Below are 24,174 nucleotides of genomic sequence, written 5' to 3' on the forward strand. Positions count from 1 at the left end.
CATCTCCCCACTCCCATGCACAGAAGTTATTTTTCTCAGAAACCTGTACTTAAATTGTACCTAAAACTATTTATATCTTTAAAAAACCCAAATATGAACAATCTCTGAAATGACTGTTTATTTATTGCAAACCTGTTTATTGAACATCCAAGGTCCTCACCAAACACTACTGCCAGCACTACAATCCACTGAGACAGAGACTGATCAACAAACAACAGCCTTGCAAAAGTGCCGACTGTTTCAAGAAGCCAAGAATGAGAGAATTATTTTCTATTTTGCACTTCTTTTTCCTCCCTGCTCTCGTCAAGCAGTAACCCAATTCCCAGGCCTCTTAACTCGGGAACTGACTGCTATAGTTTCACAACACCTGACGGAATATTCTACATCTACCAGTCCTCTGAAGAGGGAAAATGCTCGTCTCTTCGAAGTAGCGTAGCGAAGGTCAGTAGCGCGCAGAACGTCAGTTTTTAAACAACTGATGTGTTATTTCCTCCACATTCCCTGCCCCTAATTCTGCTTAAAGCAGCCGGTGATTAGAGGACTACTTCAGGATAAGGCCTTAAAGAAACAGATCAATTACTCATCTGCCAAATGGGCTCCTGAAAGTAATAAGAGGAATTGGAAGCCTAACTGAAGTGACAGAACAGTTCATTTCTGCATCTGTGTTCTGAAATGAAGTTGAAATGGTAGCCTTGAGTAAGCTATCCAAGAAATGGGAAGTTTTTAAAAAAAAATTGGATTCTTGAATTCAGAACTCGAATTATCATTACAGAACAGGGTATGCCAAATGGGTAGTCTGCCTATTAAGCACAATCTTCCATATGCCTCAAACAATTTACCTCATCCATGAAGTCCACCCAACATTAACATCTTAAATGGAAGCTCAGAATTTTCTATCTGCTCACCCCAGGACAATCTAGATTATTCCTTTAAAGCTGCTTCCCCCAATTCAGTTGCTAAACATTTTACCTCTAGTCAGTCATCAACTCCATCTCCATACTTGCCCCTGTCCTCCTAGACAAACAAGACATTCAATGTCTGTCCAGTTTAATATCCATGGTTGGATTTCAGCTGAAGAATAAAGTAGAGGTGTCATTAATTACCAAGATCCTTTTGCACAGGGAGTGATAGAGAGATGTAAAATTTTTTAAAATAAATCACACCGGGGAGCCAGTGGCAAGCACAGCCAGCCATTTTTAAACCATGGAACATCTACAGAAAGGAAAGTAAAATAAAAAAGGGAGGGGTGGTTCAGTCAACGTAGGAAAGGAATTTAAACAAATGCTATTCTAAATTGGCAAATGGGAGGGCTAACTGACCAACTGGGTCACGTCGTCAGGCTGAGGATTCATTCACTATCTAGGGCCTCGGTTCATTGGACTGCATTTACATTACAACTGTAGCAACCATGTAAAGCGGTTTCATTTCGCACTGACACAAAGGAGTTATGGAATCTAAAATCAGGGTCCCAGTTGACTCTGGAGTGAGACTACTTGGTCTAAGATGCCCCACTGACCCTATAGTTGCAGCCTTCATCTTACTTCCTTAGAACTCTGCTGAAGTTACTGGAGAGAAGTCTGGCAGTATTCTCAAAATAGCCTCCAATTTTCCTTCCCCTCTTGTTGAGTGGTTCCTGCTCTCTGCGGCAGCATGAATGACAGTCAACTCAGTGGCGTGGGATTCAAATCTACCCCCTGCTACCATGGCATTGGATGTCGGTGCTCTAGTAGATGGGTCACCATGCTGTCTGAACATACTGAGGAAAAGCAAATTTCAGCCAGTGAATTTTGTAGTGTGCAGCTATATTTGAGAACAATGTGGATCCTTAATTCACATTCTTCAAATACACACAATTTTCTACATTTATGCAGAAATGTTACTGTCCTCAAACCGGTTAATCGTGATTTTTTTTTCCATAATCAGAAAAGCAGAATTATCAAAGCATGCAAACAATATGGCATTTAAATCTAACGAGATTATACTCTAATGGGTGTGTTTACCTTTCGAACCAACTGGTTCCAAATTCCCATTTGCATCCAGCACAGTGCTAAATTTCTGATCAGTAGGTCCCTGTGGCACTTTTGTATCCAAAGAAATGGTGTCAGCCTTCTCATCCCCAAGAAAAAAATCTTCATTTTTGCCATTTGCTTTGCTGCCCAATGCATTATCTTCCATCACCCAGGCATCTACCTTCAACACATCCACAAATGAAGTCTTCCCATTTGATAGAAACTGATCCTCTGAATCTGACGAACTGTTCACCATATAATCAGCAGGTTCCTCAACTATACTGAGCAGTACTTCCTGGTTTTGGGAATACCCAAGTGCATCACTAGGTTTGGATAAGAATTCCAACGTCTTTTTGGCTCCTTTGGGTCCATCACCTTCATTGAGTGCAGTTGGACTTTCCAATGCCACGGGAAACCAAGGAGGCTCTTCATCCGATATGCATCTGGACAATAACTCTTCATCTTGAGAAGCTTCTTTCTTTAAATCCACTAATGATTGGATTTCTGTTGGCAAAATGTGGTCCTCACCCAAACTGGAATCAGAAGAAGCAGTTTCTAACAATGCATCAACTTGTTTAGACCACTCATCAACACAAGGACATTCCATTTCTAAAATATTTAAAGGTAGCACTTCTGATGTCGTGTCATTCTGTTCATATTCCTCAATGTCATTAAATGAATGAGGTATTTCAGACTCTTCCAGGTTCTGCACAGGCTCTTCCCCTTCAGTCGCTTTCTGGTTTGCTCCTTCACACTCCTTATCTGAATCAAAAAGCAAGTTCATTGAATTTACACACACTTTTTCAAGAAAATCATTTTTAACCTCAAGGCCAACTCCAACATTAGTTTCATCGGTCACATCCAAGTGAGAGACATGAATGTCTGCACTGGGGTCACCATTGTTCAACTCCAACTCCACATCTGCTTTCACTTCCCCTCTCATTTCAATGAGTGGAGGACTTTCATTGCTCAGTTGTATAGCTTGACAATCTGTCACCTGGACATATTCCTCTGTTGGCCCACTTTCATCACACTGGGTATTTTCATCAGTGACCAATTCAATACATTCTTTGGCTTCTACTGGTTTAGTTTCCTCAAATGGACCAGACTCCACCTCTGCTTGATCAACAGTTTTCCCAGAGTCTATTGTATCACTGTCAGGATTACCACTATTTACAATTGTCACAGTGTCCACCATCTCCCCTTGAGGGACATCATCTTTGAGCACATGCTCTTGACTGTAATGCAATTCCTCAGATGATATTGTAGCTTCCTTGTGAACTTTGTCACAGGACAGCCTGATGTTATTACATTCTCCATCAGATGCACTCTGCACAAGGGCACCATTACTGGCTATATTTGCAGAGTCTACTGTTAATCTAGACTCTTTCTGTTGTTCTTTGACCTCTGGGCCGGTACACAAGGCTTCATAACTGACCGCTTTGCCCTCTAGCTTCATCTTACTCAACAAATCTGTAATCTCATCAGTAATAATTGCTTCAGTGACGTTGTCTTCAGTGATATTTTTTTGACCATTAGTAATTTTTGCCTCAGGACACCAGTCATTTAGCTCTTTTTCAGTTGGCATGTTTTCCTGTGGGGTCAATTTCGGAGCAACTAATTCTTCGACAGGTATTTCAGTTAGTGCTTGTGCAATGATGCCGATGGTCTTGGACTCAGAGTCCTCTTCCTTCTCTTCAGTTCTTAAATTTCCAACAGGTTGTGACAGCTTGGGCTGTGAATGAAGGGACGGCACGTAAAGTGCATCCTATTTCAAAATAAGAGGGGAAAAAACGCAATGAATATTTGTACTATTTAGATAAACACATTGATATGTTGAGATATACAAGTGTATTAACACTTATCACCAGACTCATTTACCATATTGGTACCAGTACAATCTCACTTAAGTTAGCACATTTCTCATGGGACACTCAGGCTGTTTTTATATTACATGTGGTGCATCTGCGCAAAGTAGTTTTGCTTCGCTTCACACCAATGCTAAAATTATAGTCTAAATCTGGTGATCAGACTCCAGGGAGTTTCAATCTACTTCACTCAGGAATCAGGTTGGCCCCCAACTCTGGATCTACATTACAACTTTAGTGAGAGAAGCAGAAAGCACTTCACACAGTTCCAGTGTAAATACAGCATTAATTCATTGCCTCAATTTGCTCCCACCACCAGTGATAGACCTGTCACTGCCAGTGCTTCCCCCCACCCAGTGTTATGCACTTCGAAGAGTTAGCACAGGCATGATGGGCCAAATGACCTCCTTCTGTGCTGCATCATTCTATGATTCAATGATTTCAAGATGCTTTCTCGAGACACAACCCAAACTTGAAAGAACCAAACCAGTAACTTCTCCTGAGTGTTTTCATTGTTCAAATTATCATGGAAATTTCACCTCTCCCCCACTCCCAATATCACAATCAAGGATACCATTTTAGACTAATGTACTGTATTTATTATTAGGCCATTATGTAATCCTATTCAACCCAACACCAGTCATAAAACCACAATTGTCATCCTGGTTAAAAAGGACATCTGGCTGTTCTAGTTCGCCACACGATAAATAATGATAATTATGAAAAACACAACATAATTAGCATCGCCTTAGACATATCAACCAATATCCCAATTGTGACGATAGATTACACTTGGACATCTAAAACCCATTAAGTATAGTACCATCTGTTTTGCCCCTTATTGTAATTGCAAACCATGGTTCTTGGTAATTATACCTGATCAGCATATCAACATGACCAAAACAAGGACATTTTAAGAATAAACAACAGGGGCAAAGGTAAACAATGAGCTCAATAAGATTAACTATTACACTTTGAGAAACAATTTTTCAGCCTTGATGGTTCAGCTCACAATTGTACTGTGCAGAGTGGAACTGATCCACTACAGACCAGTATTCCAGGTTTGATCACTAGCCTATGCTGAGCTACTTCTCAGCCAAGGCCAAAGAAGAAGCATTACAATCTGCTTCAGCACCCCTGGGATAGAGAAAAGGGAATGAAGGTGGGGGAAAATCATCCAGGACTCCTGCTGCCGAGTAATGTTGTGATCTCTGCTGGGGAGTCTGCACTGGGTGGCAACTCATTTGCCTTCTCCGATGTCAAGTGATATGCCAACACTTTTTGTCTAGGTTCACATAGTATGACCTTGTGTGGCAAGGTGGCGAAGCTGGCAACCATGGGACTGTTCCCCAGCATGAGTTAGCATCTTAAGGAGAGGAAGGAAGAAAACAAACTGGGAGGAAAACTAAGACATAGTCCTGATGGTGATAGATCTATTTCAAAATTGAATTCTTATTCTCAGGTTAACAAAAGAAACTTGATTTATTCAACTGTTATATAACATCATTCAATGGATTATTAAGATATCAAGTCATCTTCATACTGATATACAAATATCATTTGTGCTAACTAACAATTTCACAATGGCAGCTTAATTATTCAGAATTATTGCATAAGTAATATTCACAATGGCGAATAATTGATATTAACAGCATCTTGCTAATTAACAGGAAGATGCGAGTAATTCTAGAAAGTTATTCAATGGATGATTGAGATTGATTGCTATGATCAGTCAACTCCATTATCATTGTATCAGGCAACTGCGAGCTGGAGAAGGCAAACTAGACGCACCTTGGTCTTTTCTCGTCTACCAATTACTATGTTCCAATGACTAATTTTAAAAGATAGATACTAATCAAATTAGTTATGCAGCTATTTTATCAGATTTACCCTCATTTATTCCTAAATGACAGTTATAGAATAATTTATAATGAGCGTGTTTTTGTATGTAATTATGTTGCATGTTTAATACAATTGGTTTTTTTTTACACTTCGTGTCCTTTGTGGGTAAAAGTTTTATTTTTTAAGTTTACAAAACAAAATGACAGAAAGGGCCAATTGGTTCTTACCATTTCGCGTCTGTGTGACTGAATGTGCCTCTGCATTTCACTGATGTTGTGTTCCATGCTGTTGAGCTCTGCTCCCTGGGGGTTACTGATTGTGTACGTGTAAATGTTCAAGTGCTGTTGGTATCGCAAAGAACAGTCTTCCGAGGATACGATCGGTGTTACATCAGCCTGCAAAGCTGCAGCAGGATTTCGCCTAAAACAGAAGGAGCAGCAGCAGTTAAACATGTTAAAATATTAACTTTTGCATGATTGAAATAACTTTGAACAGGTAATAAGCTCGTGCTCCAACACGAGGTGGTACAGAGCAGTTAAGACAAGAGTTCGGGCCTGGAGGCCGCTACTGCGTACAGCTGTCTTCTCTCATCGATGCTGCTGTGGGGTGGTGCCTAGCAAGCACCAGCTGCTTCCGCTGAAGGGGGTGGGGGGGGTGGGGTGAAGGGAACATCCAAGATGAATTATCACCAAGCTGCTTCTACACACCTCCTAGAGGGCTCCATCCACCCACCCAATTACAGTTGGTACATTGTGTCGAGACAAGAACAGGGAACGGAAAATAAGTTTAAAGCAAAATATAGGTGCACGTTGTCACCAATAAAGATAGCCTTGAAATGTTATTTTCAACCAGATGTGCCACTCCCTCTCTGGCAGTCTAATTAGCCAATGCCACTTATGATGGCTTTCCAGCTAAGGGATAGAAGATTGACACCTCTATCAATATGTAGCATCAGCTTGGCCCAGTGGTAGCACTCCCGCCCGAGTCAGAAGTTTGTGGGCTCAAGCCCAACTCCGGGACTTGAGTATCTAACCCAGGCTGACACTTACAGGCAGCATCGAGGGAGAGTTGCATTGTCAGAGGCATCGTCTTTCAGATGAGATGTTCAACAGAGGCCTTGCCTGCCTGTTCAAGAGGGCATAAAAGATCCAATGGCATTATTCAAAGAGGAGCAGAGTATTCTCTTGGCCACCATTCCTCCCTCAACAAACATCGCCAAAGCGGATTGATTGACCATTCATCTCATGTGCGATATGTAGAAACTTATTGTGCGCGCATTGGCTGTCACCAATACATAAAAGCGACTATAAAAATAATTCATTAGTTGTAAAGTATTTTCGGATGTCCTGTAGATGAGATAAGACACTATATAAATGCCAGCATGCTCTTTCTTCCTACATCCTTGAAAAATAATCCTCCTCCTTTCAGTTTTAAGCAATAGTCCCATATACTAAATATCTGCATTCAAGAAAATATAAAGGATCACGACACTGGTTGTAAAGCTATACCACACCCCATTCTCTCCCCCTGCGGGTCCCCACCCCCATGCTTGAGGGTGTCTTTAAACTCTTATTTTGGGAGTTGCTTTGAAATGTTCTCCAATTTATCATTAACCACATCCTTAATGACAATTCAAAGCATTCTGCTTACTCCTGAAACCTATCTGTAAACTAATGAAAGGCACTTTATAGGAACGCCCTATGTCGAGAGCAAAAACATCTGGAAACTAATTGGTGCCTGATCCAGTGTGCCTTTTAAACAGATATTCCATTCCTATTAAGAGGATGTCCAGCCCAATTACCTGGCTTCTATCAGACTCTGCAAACATTTACATCCAGGTCACTATACCCCTTTTGTTGACGCCGGCCAGCTGTGCATCAACACATTCAAACACACCAGTTGGTTCGGGCAAGAATTTGGCTGCATTCAGAGATTTTCTATTTAACGTGCATTGTCATGTGAAGCGTATTTATATATTCTGATGTACGACAGATGGTGTGTGTATGTGTACATACAGTGCCCATAAATCTGTGGATTTGGAAAAGTTAATTCAGGCAGACAACTTAATGACAACCAGAACCATTGTGGATCACTGATCGATGTAAGAATGGTGACCGCGGAGATATGGATCTAAACCGAAGTCTCAGCGCGGCTATAGTCTCTTAGCTAATAATGTTTTATAATTCATTTTGTTAAAAATTTATCACTATATATTAATTTTTAGTTGAGAGCTTTTATTAGCTATTAGGAGAGAAGAGGGCTCACTGCAGTATATCTACTCTTCCTCCCCAATCCATTGAAAGCGGGAGTGCAGGTGCAGCTATGAAAGTGATGCGTCCTGGTTATCACTCATTCTCAATCAGTAACAGAATGCAGCAATATGTCCATAATGAGAACTGGGTAGCACAGCAGATTAGCATAACAGCCTTTCATCTCTGGAATGCAAGTCTTAATCCAATCCTCGCTCATGGGATTGAAGAATCTACCATCTGCTGGGATTAAGGGTCTTTTATGTAGTGAGGTTGGGCAGTCTCAACCCAGTTCCTGGTCAGCACTGGTTCACAGCATAAAACTGACCATAATTTGTCAGTCTTACTCAAAGCCCACAAGAATGGCTGATGTGCAAAACTAGGATATCAGAAAGGAACAGTAGGGGTTGCTCTCCTTCACTGGGGAGAGGGGGCAGAGTTTAAGGCCCACTGTTGGAGCACAGCAGAGGCAGTTTTACACTGCAGCCAGCCAATGCTTAGTCTGTTAAACAGCTTTGCACAGAACTGCCTCTTAGTGTCCGAGGAATCCCCAAGTGGCTCGCTAGGCAAGTATATCACATGGTGTTAGAATGAACCCCAATCAAGGGTAAAAATAAACACAATTCCATATATTTAAATGAGTTTTTAAAACCATGTCTTGATATGATACTAACAGTTTATTAAAAATTATTTGTTCTCAGGGATGTGGGTGGCACTGACAAGGCTGAGTTTATTGCCCTAAGAAAGTGGTGGTGGGTCACCTCCTGCATAGCAATTGTTTGTCTTGCTGGGCCATTTCAGAGTACGTTAAGAATCAACGCGTCATGTACAGGCCAGGCAAAAGTGAAGGGACAGTTTCCCTCTAGACAATCTGGCAGCTTTCATGGCCATTTATCCTGGCACTTGTCCACAAATTATCAGATTTATTGAATTCAATTTCATAACTTGCCATGGTAGGATGTGAACTCTCAACCTCTAGGTCACAAGTCCAGCATTAACAAACACCACACTACTACACCTACAGGTCAGGACGTTCCTGAGCTTCACCCTTGGTCTGGGCTGATGCAGTTGGTCTCAGTCAAGGAAGGGATCGGGATGCTGCAACTTGCTGCCACACATCTGGACTAGGGAGGAGGGGAAAACAGGCATGGTTCCCACTCCAGTCAGCCTTGTGGGACGTGCATGTTTGCAGCTATTGGGCTCAGGCAGGATTGGGCACAGATGGGATGCCTCCACAGCTGAATTGATGGACACGTACTGCCTGGACTCATTCGTGAAGAATGCCCACTTGGGCAAAGCACTGGTGGGACAGTGGCATTCATGGAATCATAAAGCATCAGTCAAGTCTTCAGGAGAGGATACAGGGAGGAAAACTGAAAAGAATAACTTGGAGAAAATGTAAACAATCACCTGAATTCAGTCCCAAGTGCTGCTATTTCAATTATTACAGCACCAGCTCCCGAAAAAGAATATTGTCTCTCACTGTTACACACAGCATGTTAGATATTGGTTTAATAATGCACAATATTAGATATATTATATAGAAAGTCTGACATCTAGTGAGCATGTGAAACATCAAAGTGTCACACATTGCCACAGATGCAAAACAATCTTTAAATAAAAACCAGTCATTTCAATGCTGATTTCTTCGGACCTGAAGCCTGAAATTTACAAGCAGCTACAATCGCTCTCTAATGGATTTCAGGGCTTATAAGCAGCTACAATTATCTAGATTTGCCCATTTAGACCTCTTCTCCACAAGTAGCACTTAAGCAGTGACCTTAAAGTAAGAGGGTAAGTCAAACACAGTTTCACCTTAGCAACTAAACATCACAGGCTACCTATGAGCAATGTCATGGGTGATCAGCTGGTCTTCTCTGAAATGAGTCGCATCCTATGCAGAAAAATCTACACTCCAAATATCTTGAATTCTCCCCTCGAGAAAGCACTTCAATTCAAAACACAAACCAAGAACCATCTTACTTTAGCACCACAATAGAACATGGTTACAGTTTTCAATTTCTCAATGTTAACTATTAAGTGAGAGGTACAATAAATGCAGACTGACCCTACTGCCTATCAAAATCAGCCTACAAAATCCCAGCACGTAAATCTATCAAAAATTAGCAGCATTTTGGTCAATAATAAGACTGGCGATCAGATGCATTGTAATTATAATTGATATACCCCTGTGCAGACTTCCCACGTTAAAGAAAGAAAGACTTGCATTTATATAGCATCTTTCACAACCTCAGGATGTCCCAAAGCCTTTTACTTTTCCCTTCTGACTCTGTAATTCGATTATGAAGTACTTTTGAAGTGTAGTCACCATTGTAATGTAGGAAACTCAGCAGCCACTTTGCACACAGCAAGCTCCCACAAACAGCAATGAGATAATGACCAGATAATCTGTTTTAGTGATGTTGGTTGAGGGATAAATATTGGCCAGGACACCGCGGAGAACTCCCCTGCTCTTTTTCGAAATAGTGCCATGGGATCTTTTCCAACCACCTGAGGGGGCAGACAGGGCCTCGGTTTAACATCTCATCTGAAAGACGGCAGCACTCCCTCAGTACTGCACTGGAAGCGTTGGCCTAAATTTTGTGTTCAAGTCGCTAGAGTGGGACTTGAACCTTCTGACTCAGAGGCAAGAATTACTTTTAAGTGCAGTCACTATAGCTATTGTAGGCATTTCATCCGAAAGACGGCACCACCGACAGTGCAGCACTCCCTCAGTTAGACACCGAGCAACGACTGACGATCCCACTCCAGGTCTCGAATACATAACCTAGGCCAATACCTCAATGCAGTATTGAAGAAGTGCTGCATTTTCGGAGATGCTGTCTTTTGGACGAAACGTTAAACATGCCCTGTCTGCCCCCTCAGATGGATGTAAAAGATCCCACTGTCCCAATTAAAGAATAGAGTAGGGAATTCTCCCAGCGTCCTGGCCAATATTCCTCTCAACCAACACCACATTGGCCATTCAGCTCATTTGTTGTCTGCGGGATCTTGCCTGTAAATTGACTGGCACATTTGCCTACATATCTATTGTGACTGCACTTAAAAGTAACTCATTGGATGTGAAGTGCTTTAGGATGCCCTGAAGACGTAATAAGGTGCTGTACAAATGCAAGTTCTATTGTTCTTTCTGGTTATATATTTTCCTTTTCAGATGCTAACACGCCTACTCAGTATTTTCTGTTTTATTGCAAATTCCTGCAATTGCAGTTTTTGACTTAGCCAGATTCTACCTTCGCAATAACCTTGGGCCAGAAATCGCACAGAGCGGCGAGGCAACACTCACTGCAGCTCCTGCGAATTTAATTAACGAAAATACTTACTGCAGGCTCTGTGGCATCGAATTGCTTGAATTTGAACTTTAAACAAAATGTGCGCTATCAACCCAGCCTCTGAGCAGCCTGAGTTGCTGCGCGGCTGGAAATGTCTGTGAGGGGAAGACACACCCACAAAATCTGTCAGGAAGAGAAGTCCCGCCCACAGATTCAGGCTGCATTGCTCAAGCAGGCGAGCAGACTTCATTCATTTAAAGTTAGCATTCTGGATATCATTGTAAATAAAAATTTTAATTTTTTTTAATAAAATGCCAAAGAAATAATCGAATTAGAGTCAGAAGGGAAAAGTAAAATAATTAAATTTTTAAAAAATGTTTCAATGACCAAAAACTATTAAAATAAGGATATGAGACTCCACATTTTTGTAAGTTAATTTTTACTTGTTTGGCAGTCATTAAGACTAACCGCGCTTTTAAAACTTAGTTTAGACCTGGTATTTTTAAACGTACCTGTTTGGTGGCATAATTAGTTACTTTCCAGCTGGGCAGATAAGCAAGTTGGCGCTTTTTCAATGATTTCTCTGATTGCAGCATGCAATGTCCCTTTAATTCGAAGCTGTCATATCGCCGGCGAACCACAAGGAGCAAGTTCATGATTTCTGCGTTTTACTGCACATGTGCAAACACGGGAACCTGCTCCTTCAATTCACCATTGGAAACAGAGAGCGCTGTTGAGCTCCTCCGTTATTTCGGGAGCAATTTCTGGCCCCTCAACACTTCACAGTAAACAGCTTTCTTGGTAGTTGAAGACAGCTCTCGTGCTGGGCTTGTGGTTCTAGCTTCCGCCCAGGGCTGCCTACCTGTAGCAAATTGTGCAGCTGCACCAGAAACTCTACACGCAACACTTTTTATGAATCTGCAACCCGATATTTCAGACTTCACATCACGTGGTCCTACCGACTCCAGCTCCAAAATATCTCATTACCTTGCTTATTATACCCTGCACCTGTAGTTTGACACCAGCCCTGTATAGTGCTGTTAATAACAGTCTTGAACAGAAGCAGATGCATCCTTCCATCCCATTCACACAAAAATGTAAAACAATAATTAATGCATTGCTTAGAGACTGAATTGAAAGGGTGAAGGGTCACTAGACACAAAGGCGACAAGGGAATAATCATGTTTTTTTTTCGAACTCACTAAGCAGGTTTTTACAGAACTAAGAACTGGTGACATTAATTGGCTTCAATTTATAGCAACAGTTGTCTAATCCAGAAAGCACACTAAACCCTTTGCACGGGCAAGACAACGGATAACCATTTTTGGAAGCAGCAAGCACTTACTGCGTTAGAAGCTCCTCTAGACCATGGCAGCCCCTCTGTGCTGCGAGATTAATGGGCGTGGCCCCATCAAGGTTGGCAATACCAAGAGCTTCTTGTCCACCTGGCTGCTGCAACAGGAATGAGGCTAGCCTCGACAAACCCAGTCTCGCTGCAAAATGCATTAACGTTTCCCGAGGGATGAAAGCTGAAAGAAAACAAATGCACGCAAGATCAGTATCTGTTTCACTTTAGCTGCGTGGCCTAGATAAAAGAACAAACTTACATTTAGGTAATGCCTTATCACATCCTCAGGACATTGCAAAGCACTTTCAAACCAATGGATTATTTTTGAATTACAGTGCTATGTGGGCAAACTTGGCTGTCCATTTGTGCACAGCAAGATTCCACGAACAGCAAATGATGTTGATTGAGGGAGGAATACTTGCCAGGATATCAGGAGGACACCCTGTTCTTCTTTGAATACTGCCATGAGATCTATTATATCCCCGAGAATGGCAGATGGGACCTCAATTTAACACAAGACAGCATCTCTGACAATGCGGCACTCCCTCAGTATCAGCCTAGATTTGTGCGTCAAATCTGCAGTAAGGCTGAAACCCATGACCTTCTGACTAGAGAGGAGAGAGTACATTACCAAAGGACCCGCACTGCCACTTAAGGTTATCCAGGATTGTACTTAAAGAAACAGGAACCGTTTCATCTATTTTGGGAGTCAAAAGGAAACGATTTTCAAGAGGAAATGGTTTTCCAAAGAAAAGGAGTGTCAGATTGGAGTGTACTGTTTGCATCACCAGATGGGTACAATTTTTTTTTACTCCTCCTCTCCTGCACTCATGAGTTTTTTGAGGTATGATATCATGTACACCAGCAAACCTTTTGTTCCCTAGTCCAGTGGCTATTCTTCATGAGGTTGGACAGGCTATTCAACAATAGTGGATCTCACAGCCCAATCTGACCGTCTTCACCTGATGTCCACACACATGCAATTTACATCAACGGTCTCTACATAGCGATCAGGAGCAGGAACCCTGACTGATCTCCCCCCCGCCCCTTCTCTACGTCAGGGCACTGAGGACAATTGCAGCATTCTCTACAGCCGCTCTGGCTGAGATTAGCTAACACAGATTGGGAATCATAACTGGTACCTTCTGGTCTGCATGGCTTAGCACTATGGTTGTATGGCCCTTCATACCAGGGCATCAGGTGGGCCCTTGAGAGACTGGTGCCCAGAATGATTATTTCCAGTTTCAGTTGAGCCATAACTTTTATGGACTGAATCAACAGGCAGTACACTGCAGCCTGCTTAAATGAATAATTTATTTGACAATGAAACACTATCGCTTTAAGTAGGCTCTTCTCCTAAGTGACTTCCCCAGCCCTTGGTGAATGGGGAGAATGCGGAGTCAGGCGGTTCAGCTCTTCTACAAAAGGATCTCTTCCCTTCCCTGCAGATGAAGTCACTGGCTTGTGCTCAGGTACAGCTCCATGGGTGCCAACTCCTTTCTGGTGCCTCCTTGAAGTGGCCATTTTGCATGTCCTCATATCCACAGTGAATGTTGGCAAGATATTTAACTATAGGGGGCATCTCAGCTGACCCTGCTCCTGTTCCCATTCCACACAAGCACTTTCTAGCACAAGTCGCTGGACAGTGACCAAGATCAACAAACCTGGCACATATTTATCTACTCAATCCCAGGGGCACCACCTCCAATTGTAGCAGCCCTAACTCACCAGAGCTATGAGGTGAGATGGGGAGATCACCAGACAACCTTAAATGTAGACTGTGATGGCGCAGGAAGAGTATAGCTGTCCACTGTTAATTGGGCTCACCTCAATACATTTTGTTTACCCTAAATGCAAATATTTGTGAAACATACACTTAATTATCAGAAAACAAAGCACAAAGTTGTGTTGAAGTTTATTTAAGTTGTCGCCGTTAATGGACCCACAGACGCATTGACAAAAAAAACACTCCTAGGCACTCCTGCCACAAAAGAATGGACCATCCTAAGTCCATACTCCTATTCTCCAAACCCTGGAGCTGAATCCACTCTAGGACAATTTGCCAATGTCACAGTCATTAAGTAAACCTTGAAGCAAACTGGATAACCTCTAACAGACAAATGAGAGCAAGGACCACCAAAATCAGACCAGCAAAAGTGTCTTTCTCACTCCTGTCTTACAGCATTATTTTAGATTCAAGCAAAACTAGCGCTGTATCCTAAACAGCACTGTAAAATACAAGCTTTCAATCGGTTGTCTCCAGATACCAGGGAGGTCCCATCATCACATTTTTGTACTTTGAAAATCACAGCTATAAAACAGCACAATGTATCGCAAGACAGCTGTATTGACAATTCTATTGTAGCTATGTGGGAGTTAATCTCAAACCCAGCATTGTCCCTCAACGTAATCGCTGATAAATCTTTAACAAAACATAAACATAAAAACAGAGGCTCTCTATTAACTTCACCAAACTCCTATTTCGAGTGCACTATCACGTAACGATCATAGATGGGACAAAAAGTCAAACAGCTTTTGCGGGTTTGTTAATCCTCTCAAGGGCAGACTGAGAAATCCTCTCTGTCTCACTATTACCATATCACACTCCCAAAAGCAGCAGTGCTGGATTACTAGTTTTGCCTTTTGCATACGAGCATATGGTTGGATTAAGCGCTCGTATGCAGAAATTAATCCGCACACAGGAAGAGTCGGAATAGAAGGCTCTTTTGAGGAGGACAAATTTTTTTTTAAAAACGTGATTTGACCAAAAAAAATATTGGGTGCACAAAACTGAAATCAAATATTTCCAGAATGCAGTGAAAGAGAGAGGAGTTGTTGCAATTACACTGGAGGACAGCCCTTCCCAATTGTGTTCTTTTTTCTCTTCTCCTGCAGATAGTGATTCATGCACCAATGCGTTTCCACAGACTCTTGAAGCCCTTTATTACCTCACTTGAGGAAGCGTTCATGTCCGAGCCTCAACAGCAATCACTGGTACCATTACCTACAAACTAAGTTCAGACAAACTGTTGGGATTCAGTGCCAGGGGTTTACCCAACACTGAATAGGGACAAAATTGCTGAAGCAACTAGTTTTACAGACCGATGGAAAGTCAAATCAAGCCCAGTTACCACTGGAATTGAACAAAGTTGGCTGCATTAGCAAACTGAGTCATGCAAGTGAGGTTATTGAAAAATAAATATGGATGAGTGCGACCATTTGGCCTTCCTAGCTCATTCAGAAAGCAGCTTCAGTGCCCCCATCGTATCATCCAACAGTTTGTTAAATGATTCCAGCTTTTATTTCCACTGCCCGACACAATACGTCCATTCCATGTGTCAAAATGTATTGTGAGGTGAGCCCAATTAACAGTGGACAGCTACACTCTTGACATCTGAGCGAATTGCAGTACTCTTCCTGCGCCATCATAGCCTACATTTAAGGTTGTCTGGTGATCTCCCCATCTCACCTCGTGGCTCTGCTGAGTTATAGCTGCTACAATTGGAGGTGGTGCCTCTGGGATTGAGGGGGCAAAAATGTGCCAGATTTGCTGATCTTGGCCATTGTCCAGCAACTCTTTGAACGACGAGCTAAATGTTATTGATCATAAATTTGCCCTTCATCGGTTTGAACCTCTGTCCCCTTGTATGGTTTTAATTTGAAGTAGTGCTCCAGATTGACCTCAACTATGCTATATAATATTTTATGCTACAACCACAACATCCCACACACAGTATTGACCACTTAGTGTGTTTTCTTTAGTGGTGAAGTTTGAGGAATATGCCTCACCTCATGCAAGCAACACGAATCACAAGTTTATGTGATTACAGAGGGAAAATTGCTTTCCCTTTGAACTGTTCAAGAAGTTATTGCCCCTTCAGTCATGAGTGATTCATTTTAACTGACAACAGACACGTGGCATATAAAAAAACCTGAAAGATACGAGAAATCTGAAATCAACAGAAAATTATGAAAATACAAAGCAGCTTTGTTAACTCATCTTTACTCACTACAGATGCTGATGGACCTGCTGCATATTTTCAGCATTTTCTATTTTTGTTACAGCATATGCTCACGTAGAATGTACAGCACAGGAACAGGCCATTCAGCCCACCAGGTCCATGCCGGTATTTATGCTCCACATGAGCCTCCTCCTTCCCTACTTCATCGAACCCGAGCTTGTCCAAGGCTCGACATCTGACAGTCAAGCCGCAATGGAATTCCTACCCAATTGCTGGTGTGATTTCCCCTTTGACACCACAACGATGTGACATTTGGAGAAGGGCAATGCATTGCCAAGCTCCAATCTACACAAACAAGAAAAGCAAAGAGCAAGGAAATGTTTGCCAAGGAATAATTGTATTCTGCTGTTCATTTTGTTAGTCTCAGAATCCAGTTCACTATTCTGGAATAAGATCAATTTTAGTGGTTAAACGTGTACTTTACCCTAACAGTTGTCTCAAAACTATTTCCCTCTAATACCTCGACACCAGATTGTCTTGAGGATGAATTGTGTGGGAAGGGTTTGAGTCTTACATCGTTACATAGAGTCTACTGCACAGAAACAGGCTATTTGGCCCAACTAGTCTATGCTGGTGTTTAAGCGCCACAAAAGCTTCCTCCAACCTCCCTTCATTTAACCCTATCAGCGTATCCTTCTATTCCTTTCTCTCTCGTGCTTATCCAGTTTCCCCTCAAATGCATCTATGCTATTCGCTTTAACTACTCCTTGTGGTTGGGAGTTCCACGTTCTTACCACTCTTTGGGTAAAGAAGCTTCTCCTGAATTGCCTATTGGATTTATTAGTGGATATATTTATGATCTCCAGTTTTAGACTTCCTTATAAGTGGAGTTATTTTCTCTACGTCGACCCTATCAAACCTGTTTAAAATCTTAAAGACCTTTATCGGGCCACCCCATAGCCTTCTCTTTTCTAGAGAAAAAAGCCTCAGCCTGTTCAGCCTTTCCTGATAAGTATATCATCTCATTTCTTACATCATCCTTGTGAACCTTTTACGCGCCTTCTCCAATGTCTCTATATCCTTTTTATAATATGGAGACCAGAACTGTGCACAGTGTGCTCTAATCAAGGTTCTGTACAAGTTTAACATAACTTCTCTGCTTTTCAATTCTATCCCTCTAGAAACTAAGTTTGTGTTTGGTTCGCTATTTTTATGGCCTTATTAACCTTCTTCGTCACTTTTAGCGATTTGTGTTTCTGTAGCCCTAGATCCCTTTGTTCCTCTACCCCATTTAGACTATTATCCAAGCAGTATGTGGCCTCCTTATTCTTCCTACCAATATACACCACCTCACACATATCTATGTTGAAGCTAATTTGTCAATTCCACGCCCATTCTACAAGTTTATTAATGTCTTGTCAGCACAGATCAATGCCACCAATGTTCAATCTATACCTATACCCTTCATCTCCAACATTTGCGTCCTATTCTCTCGTTGCATGGTGGTGAAACGAAGATGAGGAAGAGTAGAGGTCGCTAATTTTTTTTAATTGAAGGTATACTGTAACACACTGAACAACCGAGGCCTGTGCCTGAAGTTCCCTACATGGAGCTCCTTTTGCTAGAGAATAAGAAAAGGAAAGGAAACAGCACTGAACCCCAGCTTGCTCAATCTTCCACAGCCGGAGGCACATGGAGCAACCAGTTTGCAGAAGGTCACTGGTGAAAGGGAGACAGAGTATCACTAACCTAATGCATAATCTAGCAGCCCCTGGTTTCCCAAGATGCGTTTCCAAGATGCAAGGGCTGTTTCTCCCCAATTTAAAAAGTACAGTCCCCACTGCTTATAGGAGGCTCGTTCATGCGGCCTGCTATACACGATGGCCGCTGTACGATTTATTCAGATACACTGGTGACCCGAGCCCTTGGATGGTTTGCATGGGAACCAATGATGTCTGAGGTGATCTACTAGTGCTTCTCGCAGAGAGACGATTGAAGATTTGCACCTGTCCCGGGATTACCAAGCCCGTGTTCCGGAGGAGTCTGCTTACAAAGCCCACGACAGTCGCGATCTCCACGGTCATATCAGTCCGACCGAAAGAGCTGTTGGTGAACCACACCCAGCAGGCTTACGGCAGCTTCATTAATGCGGATGGAAATATAAAAATACCGAGATTTAATCTTGTGTTTTATTGCGAGTCTGTATACAATTCGCTCAGAGCTTCCACTTTGCCAGCATCTTTTCCCGGACGACTCGCTCCGAGTCTATAACATGCTAGCGAGAGAGGACAGTTAAAGTGTTTGCAGACAGGAGCAGGATTCATATAGTAATGACAAAAGAAAGCATTAAGAAAACTGTCCATCAGCTAGATTAATGCTGCCTGCAATATTTACTGGGACGTGGGGAAAGACCAAAATGGGTCCATCGGACTACAGCAGAGAGGCAATTCTGTGATAAATTGATTAAACGTTACCAATTTAAGTTAACACCATAATTAATACTTTCCCTTGGCATTGACTCGGAGTTAAATGATAGATCAGAAAAGAGTAACAATCTTAATTTAATCAGATGTCGGTGATTGACGGATTTGTACGTACAGTTGTTTCTGCCCCAAATAAATGGCTATAACTGGCAAATATGGAACTGACATTAATGCAAGTGGCTAATGGTTATCGCTTTTTGGCCAATATAAAAGCGACTGCCTGTTTTAAACATGGACATTAAGTGGTGGAGACTGTACTACAATTTCATGAAGAACCTAAGGGTATTTAAGAAGGTGCATGGAAAGAGAAAGGGTCATTTGACTCATCAGTCCTTGACCTTCCACTGTCCAAATACAATCATCTTCATCACTGACTCGATCCAAACCTATTTTTCCCCACCCAATTTTTAAAGTAAAATGTTACTGATTTTTTTTTTAAAAAGATGGAACCAACTTGAGAAACGGAGGGAAATAGTTTTAGAGCTCGCAATTTAAAATGAGTTAAGTTTGACACAAAAAAAACCTTCGATCAAATATCTAAGAGGGATTTTAAAACATGTACAGAAAGAACTTGCCTTAGATACAGTCCATTCCCTCACACCCTCATTTTGTCCAAAAACACATCACATCTAATCAATTATTTTTTGAAGTGTTATGCAGGCAAACAGGGCAACAAATTTTTCAAATGGCAAGATCCCACAAACAGCAAATGAGATGAAGGACCAATAAAAAGGAAAGAGTATGGAAAACGAGCAGGAAAGTGGGGTTGGTTAGCTCCGAGCAAGAAATCGCACCAGCGGAGGCACAAATGGTGGCCTTCTGTGCTGAAATCTCCATGAACATTTCTTTTGGTAAAAAAAAGGGAGAGAAGAGAAGGGAACTGCAGTAATTAATTTGCAGTCCACTTTCATCAATTGACTGGGGATGAAGAGCGAGCGCCTGTATCCAGCCTGTGACAGATACAAGGGGCAGCATTGTTCAATGTTTCAAAAGGGGATGTTCATCACAAATTCCCAACAATTAACCCTTCAATTCTTAACCCATTGAGCTGCACAGAAGCATTTTCGCATACATGCTCAAAAAGTGCACACGCACACACACATCATTGCATGGTCTCTGGATCACCGAAGGTGGCAATTTCTATTATTCTACATTACTCATTAACAAATCTACAGAAATCTAGCACATTTGTCACACAATTGAATGCCTTGTGGGGTAAGTATCATTGCAATATTTCAAGTTGCTGGACCCTCAATGTTGGAAAAGTACTAAGTGCAGATACATTATGGGGTTGTCTTTTTTTTAATTCATTCATGGGATATGGGCGTCGCTGGCGAGGCCAGCATTTATTGCCCATCCCTAATCGCCCTAGAGAAGGTGGTGGTGAGCCACCTTCTTGAACCACTGCAGTCCGTGTGGTGAAGTTTCTCCCACAGTGCTGTCAGGAAGGGACTTCCAGGATTTTGACCCAGCGACGATGAAGGAACGGCGATATATTTCCAAGTCGGGATGGTGTGTGACTTGGAGGGGAACGTGCAGGTGGTGGTGTTCCCATGCGTCTGCTGCCCTTGTCCTTCAAGGTGGTAGAGGTCACGGGTTTGGGAGGTGCTGTCGAAGAAGCCTTGGCGAGTTGCTGCAGTGCATCTTGTAGATGGTACACACTGCAGCCATAGTGCGTCGGTAATGGAGGGAGTGAATGTTTAGGGTGGTGGATGGGGTGCCAATCAAGGAGGCTGCTTTGTCCTGGATGGTGTTGAGCTTCTTGAGATTGTTGGAGCTGCACTCATCCAGGCAAGTGGAGAGTATCCCATCACACTCCTGACTTATGCCCTGCAGATGGTGGAAAGGCTTTGGGGAGTCAGGTGAATCACTCGCCGCAGAATACCCAGCCTCTGAGCTGCTCTTATAGTCATAGTATTTGTGTGACTGGTCAGTAGAGAGTCTGTTATTAATGGTCACTGTAATTTTCCACCATGGCCGCATTGTCTTCCAGAATAATTTCTGTCTGCATTTCTCATGGACGTAGAGTTGACTTGCAAAGTCAAATCATAACCATCACATTCACAGAAAGCAGTGGCTGAAACACTGACTCTACAAAATGCAGAGAATCACACAAGGGAAGAATGATCCTGCGCTGCTGGGAGACCAGGAGCAGCATCATTCTACCACACTGCACGCTGAGGAAAACAGACATTTCTTTTCGTCTTTCATCCTCCTCTCTCCACCCATTTCCCCCATCTAAAAAAGAATATTTATGGACTAGGTACAGAAAGGTCATTGACCCAAGCCACTCTCTTCCAGCCATTAATTTTGCATTGCCTGCATACGTAGTTAGAAACTTTCTGGTCTTCCATTAAATGACTAGGAATCAATCTAGATTCTTGTAAACAATTTTACAACACCAAGTTATAGTCCAGCAATTTTATTTTAAATTCACAAGCTTTCGGAGGCTTCCTCCTTCGTCAGGTGAACGATGTGTTGTAAAATTGTTTACAATTGTCAACCCCAGTCCATCACCGGCATCTCCACATCATAGATTCTTGTAAGCAGATTGTGAGAGGAGGGGGTGGAGAAAAAGGAGGGTTTTCAAACAAGGATATAGGTGCAGGCTTTCCTTCACCTTGAAAAATTAAACCGATAGCTTGTAACTGGTCGCCAATGGAAACAAAGACGCCATTGTTAACCAAGTAAAAGAATATATTATGATTCATAAGCATTAACTCAAGGAGCGCAAAGTAATTTGTTTTGTTTTCATGTGCAGAGGACAAAAGCGGCACTGTTCAACTTATGTGGCGAATAAGCAATCAACCATCAACATTAACTTTCCTCTGGCAGCAAAATCAATCTTCTCATTTCAAAATCAAAATTAATCCCTTGAGAACCAGCGCAGAATAAACTTGTTGCTTATGCGTCTAGCTCAGTTGGTAGCGTTCTTGCCTCTGAGTAAGGTTGTGGGTTCAAGCCCCACTCCGGTATTTGACCACATAATACCGACACTCGAGTGCAGTTGAGGTAGTGCTTTATTGTCAAACGTGCTGGCCTTCAGGTGAGATGTTAAATCGAAGCCCCATCCGCCTGTTGAAGTCGATATAAAACGTTGCGTGGCACCATTTCAAGAATAGGAAATTCTCCTCATGTCCTGACCAACATCTCGTCCCTCAACGAACACCAAAGAGATGAATTGTCATTCATCTCATTGCCGACTAGTGTGATCTTGCCATGAACCATGCCAGAGCAGTTTTTATGGAGTTTGTCCTTTAGTGCTGAGAGCGGTCCCTCATCAGACTCTCTTTTCCATCCCTCTTGTTCAGGTCACTCCAATATTCACATCCCATTATTAGATCACAGGAGCTGCTCCATTTGGTACTTACCTGTATAATGTAAACTCACCATTTCAACATTTGGGATAAAGATTTTTTTTAAAAAGCCCTTCACCACTCCACAAAGCATCTACTTATCCGTACCAACTGCATTTGCAATTTCGGTTGCATTTACGGCAGTGCTCTCATTTCTATAGGAATCCTTTTTAGAAAAGAATCCCAGGCAGAAAACAGGTAAGAAATTCCTGAGATTGCCTGTTCTATGAAAACCCCAGCATCCACAAATCCCAAATGGCCACAAAGATTCCCCGAGTCTCACTGAAAATATACAATGATGGGGATTTTCTTCCAAGAATTTTTAAAAATTGAACTACATACACTGTTTGCTCAGGATCTGGTCGGCAAGGAACAGAGGGATTGGATATATGGTTTAAAAAAAATGGAAGACTGGACTGAATGAAGAGATAAAATGAAAGTGCTCGAAGCAGGGAGGTGTCAGACGCACGGAGGTGGGGAACACACAGAGATGTGGGGCACTGGGGACACACTCAAAACGCACAGGTCACAACCAAAAATAGCAGAAATAACAGAGTACCACCCAAACTAAATTTGGGCTAGCACACTCATACAAACAGCTGAGCAGCGAGAACTCAATGAACTGAAAGCAATTTGAATTTACAATTTCACTTCCTCCCAGTTAGTGACCAAACTACAGTTGGAATTACAAATGTGTTCAGCAAATTTAATTTCTCCTTTATAAACTGGCCAAAAACACTTCAACAGATGCATTAAACAAACATAGTCAGTAACGGAAGTTTAAAAAAAATCCAGGCAATCCTCACTCAGAAAACCCCAGACTCCTAACCCGCAGACAACAGTGATGCACGGTGACCAGTAACAGGAGGAAAGCACCAGCAAACTGCAAGCCAAAGATCCCATTAGCACTATGACCTTTTTTTCACCTCCTGAAAATGCTCATAAGATGAATAACCATACAAAAAGAGAACCAGTGTGACTGGAAAATACTTGGAATTGAACAGTTATTCATCTCAACGCTCATGGTCTGTTAACTCGCACATAAAATTCTCCCTTCAAAAGAACTGCAGCTTACACAAAGATTCAGACAGGCTGCTGCTGTCTATCCATAAGACCATGACTGGCTGTAGACAAGGATTTTTTGATTAAAGGTGCTCAGAGTTAATAACCTCCTGGAGCCTTTAGCAAGGGTCACTTAAGCAAAGTCCCTCAGATTTCATTAACTTCCAGTGAGGTCACTAGGATTTCAGTAAAGCATAAAAAGGTGAAAATTTCATACAATGTCCATTTAAAAACTGTGAAAGACACTCAGCAGTACAATCGGAAGCTGCTTTTACATTGGGTTAAGTCCCATGTTAATGGTGCCACCTCACAATGAGCTGATGGCAGCCCAAAGTAAATTTGTAAAGTTTTGTTTTTGTAAAAGGTCGTCTTGGTGCATTCACTAAGCTTCGCCACCAAGTTTATTTTGGGGTTGCCCTGAGGCCTGTGCACTGGGGGTTGAGATTAACACAAGACTCTCTTAATATAAAAACAGCTATAGATTCACCCCGATGTATTCCTGTGTTACTTTTAACAGATTTACAAGCCCATTTATAAACACATTAACAAATGCATTAAAATTAACAGTGGAAAATATCGGGTTTGTCTTGGGTTGTGTCTCGATAGAATATTTTGAGCTGTATAACACTGGGGTGAAACACTGGTGGTTACAGGTCTGTTACTGCCGGTGGTAGCAATGAAACAATTTGGGGGATGAATTAG

General features: G+C 42.0%; 1 protein-coding gene across 3 annotated transcripts in view; it reads right to left on the reverse strand.

The window, feature by feature from the left end:
• The window catches only part of akap13 (A-kinase anchoring protein 13), a 322,499-nt gene that overhangs the window by 179,009 nt on the left and 119,316 nt on the right, over positions 1-24,174 (reverse strand). For all 3 annotated transcript variants that reach the window (XM_067971374.1, XM_067971373.1, XM_067971372.1), the window contains exons 6-8: positions 12,607-12,790; positions 5,947-6,139; positions 2,001-3,777 (exon numbers count right to left, since the gene is read on the reverse strand). In XM_067971374.1, the coding sequence (XP_067827475.1) occupies positions 2,001-3,777; positions 5,947-6,139; positions 12,607-12,790 (2,154 nt within the window). The remainder of the gene's footprint in view (positions 1-2,000; positions 3,778-5,946; positions 6,140-12,606; positions 12,791-24,174) is intronic.

The sequence above is a fragment of the Heptranchias perlo genome, chromosome 34, assembly GCF_035084215.1.
Source record: "Heptranchias perlo isolate sHepPer1 chromosome 34, sHepPer1.hap1, whole genome shotgun sequence".
Lineage (NCBI taxonomy): Eukaryota > Metazoa > Chordata > Chondrichthyes > Hexanchiformes > Hexanchidae > Heptranchias > Heptranchias perlo.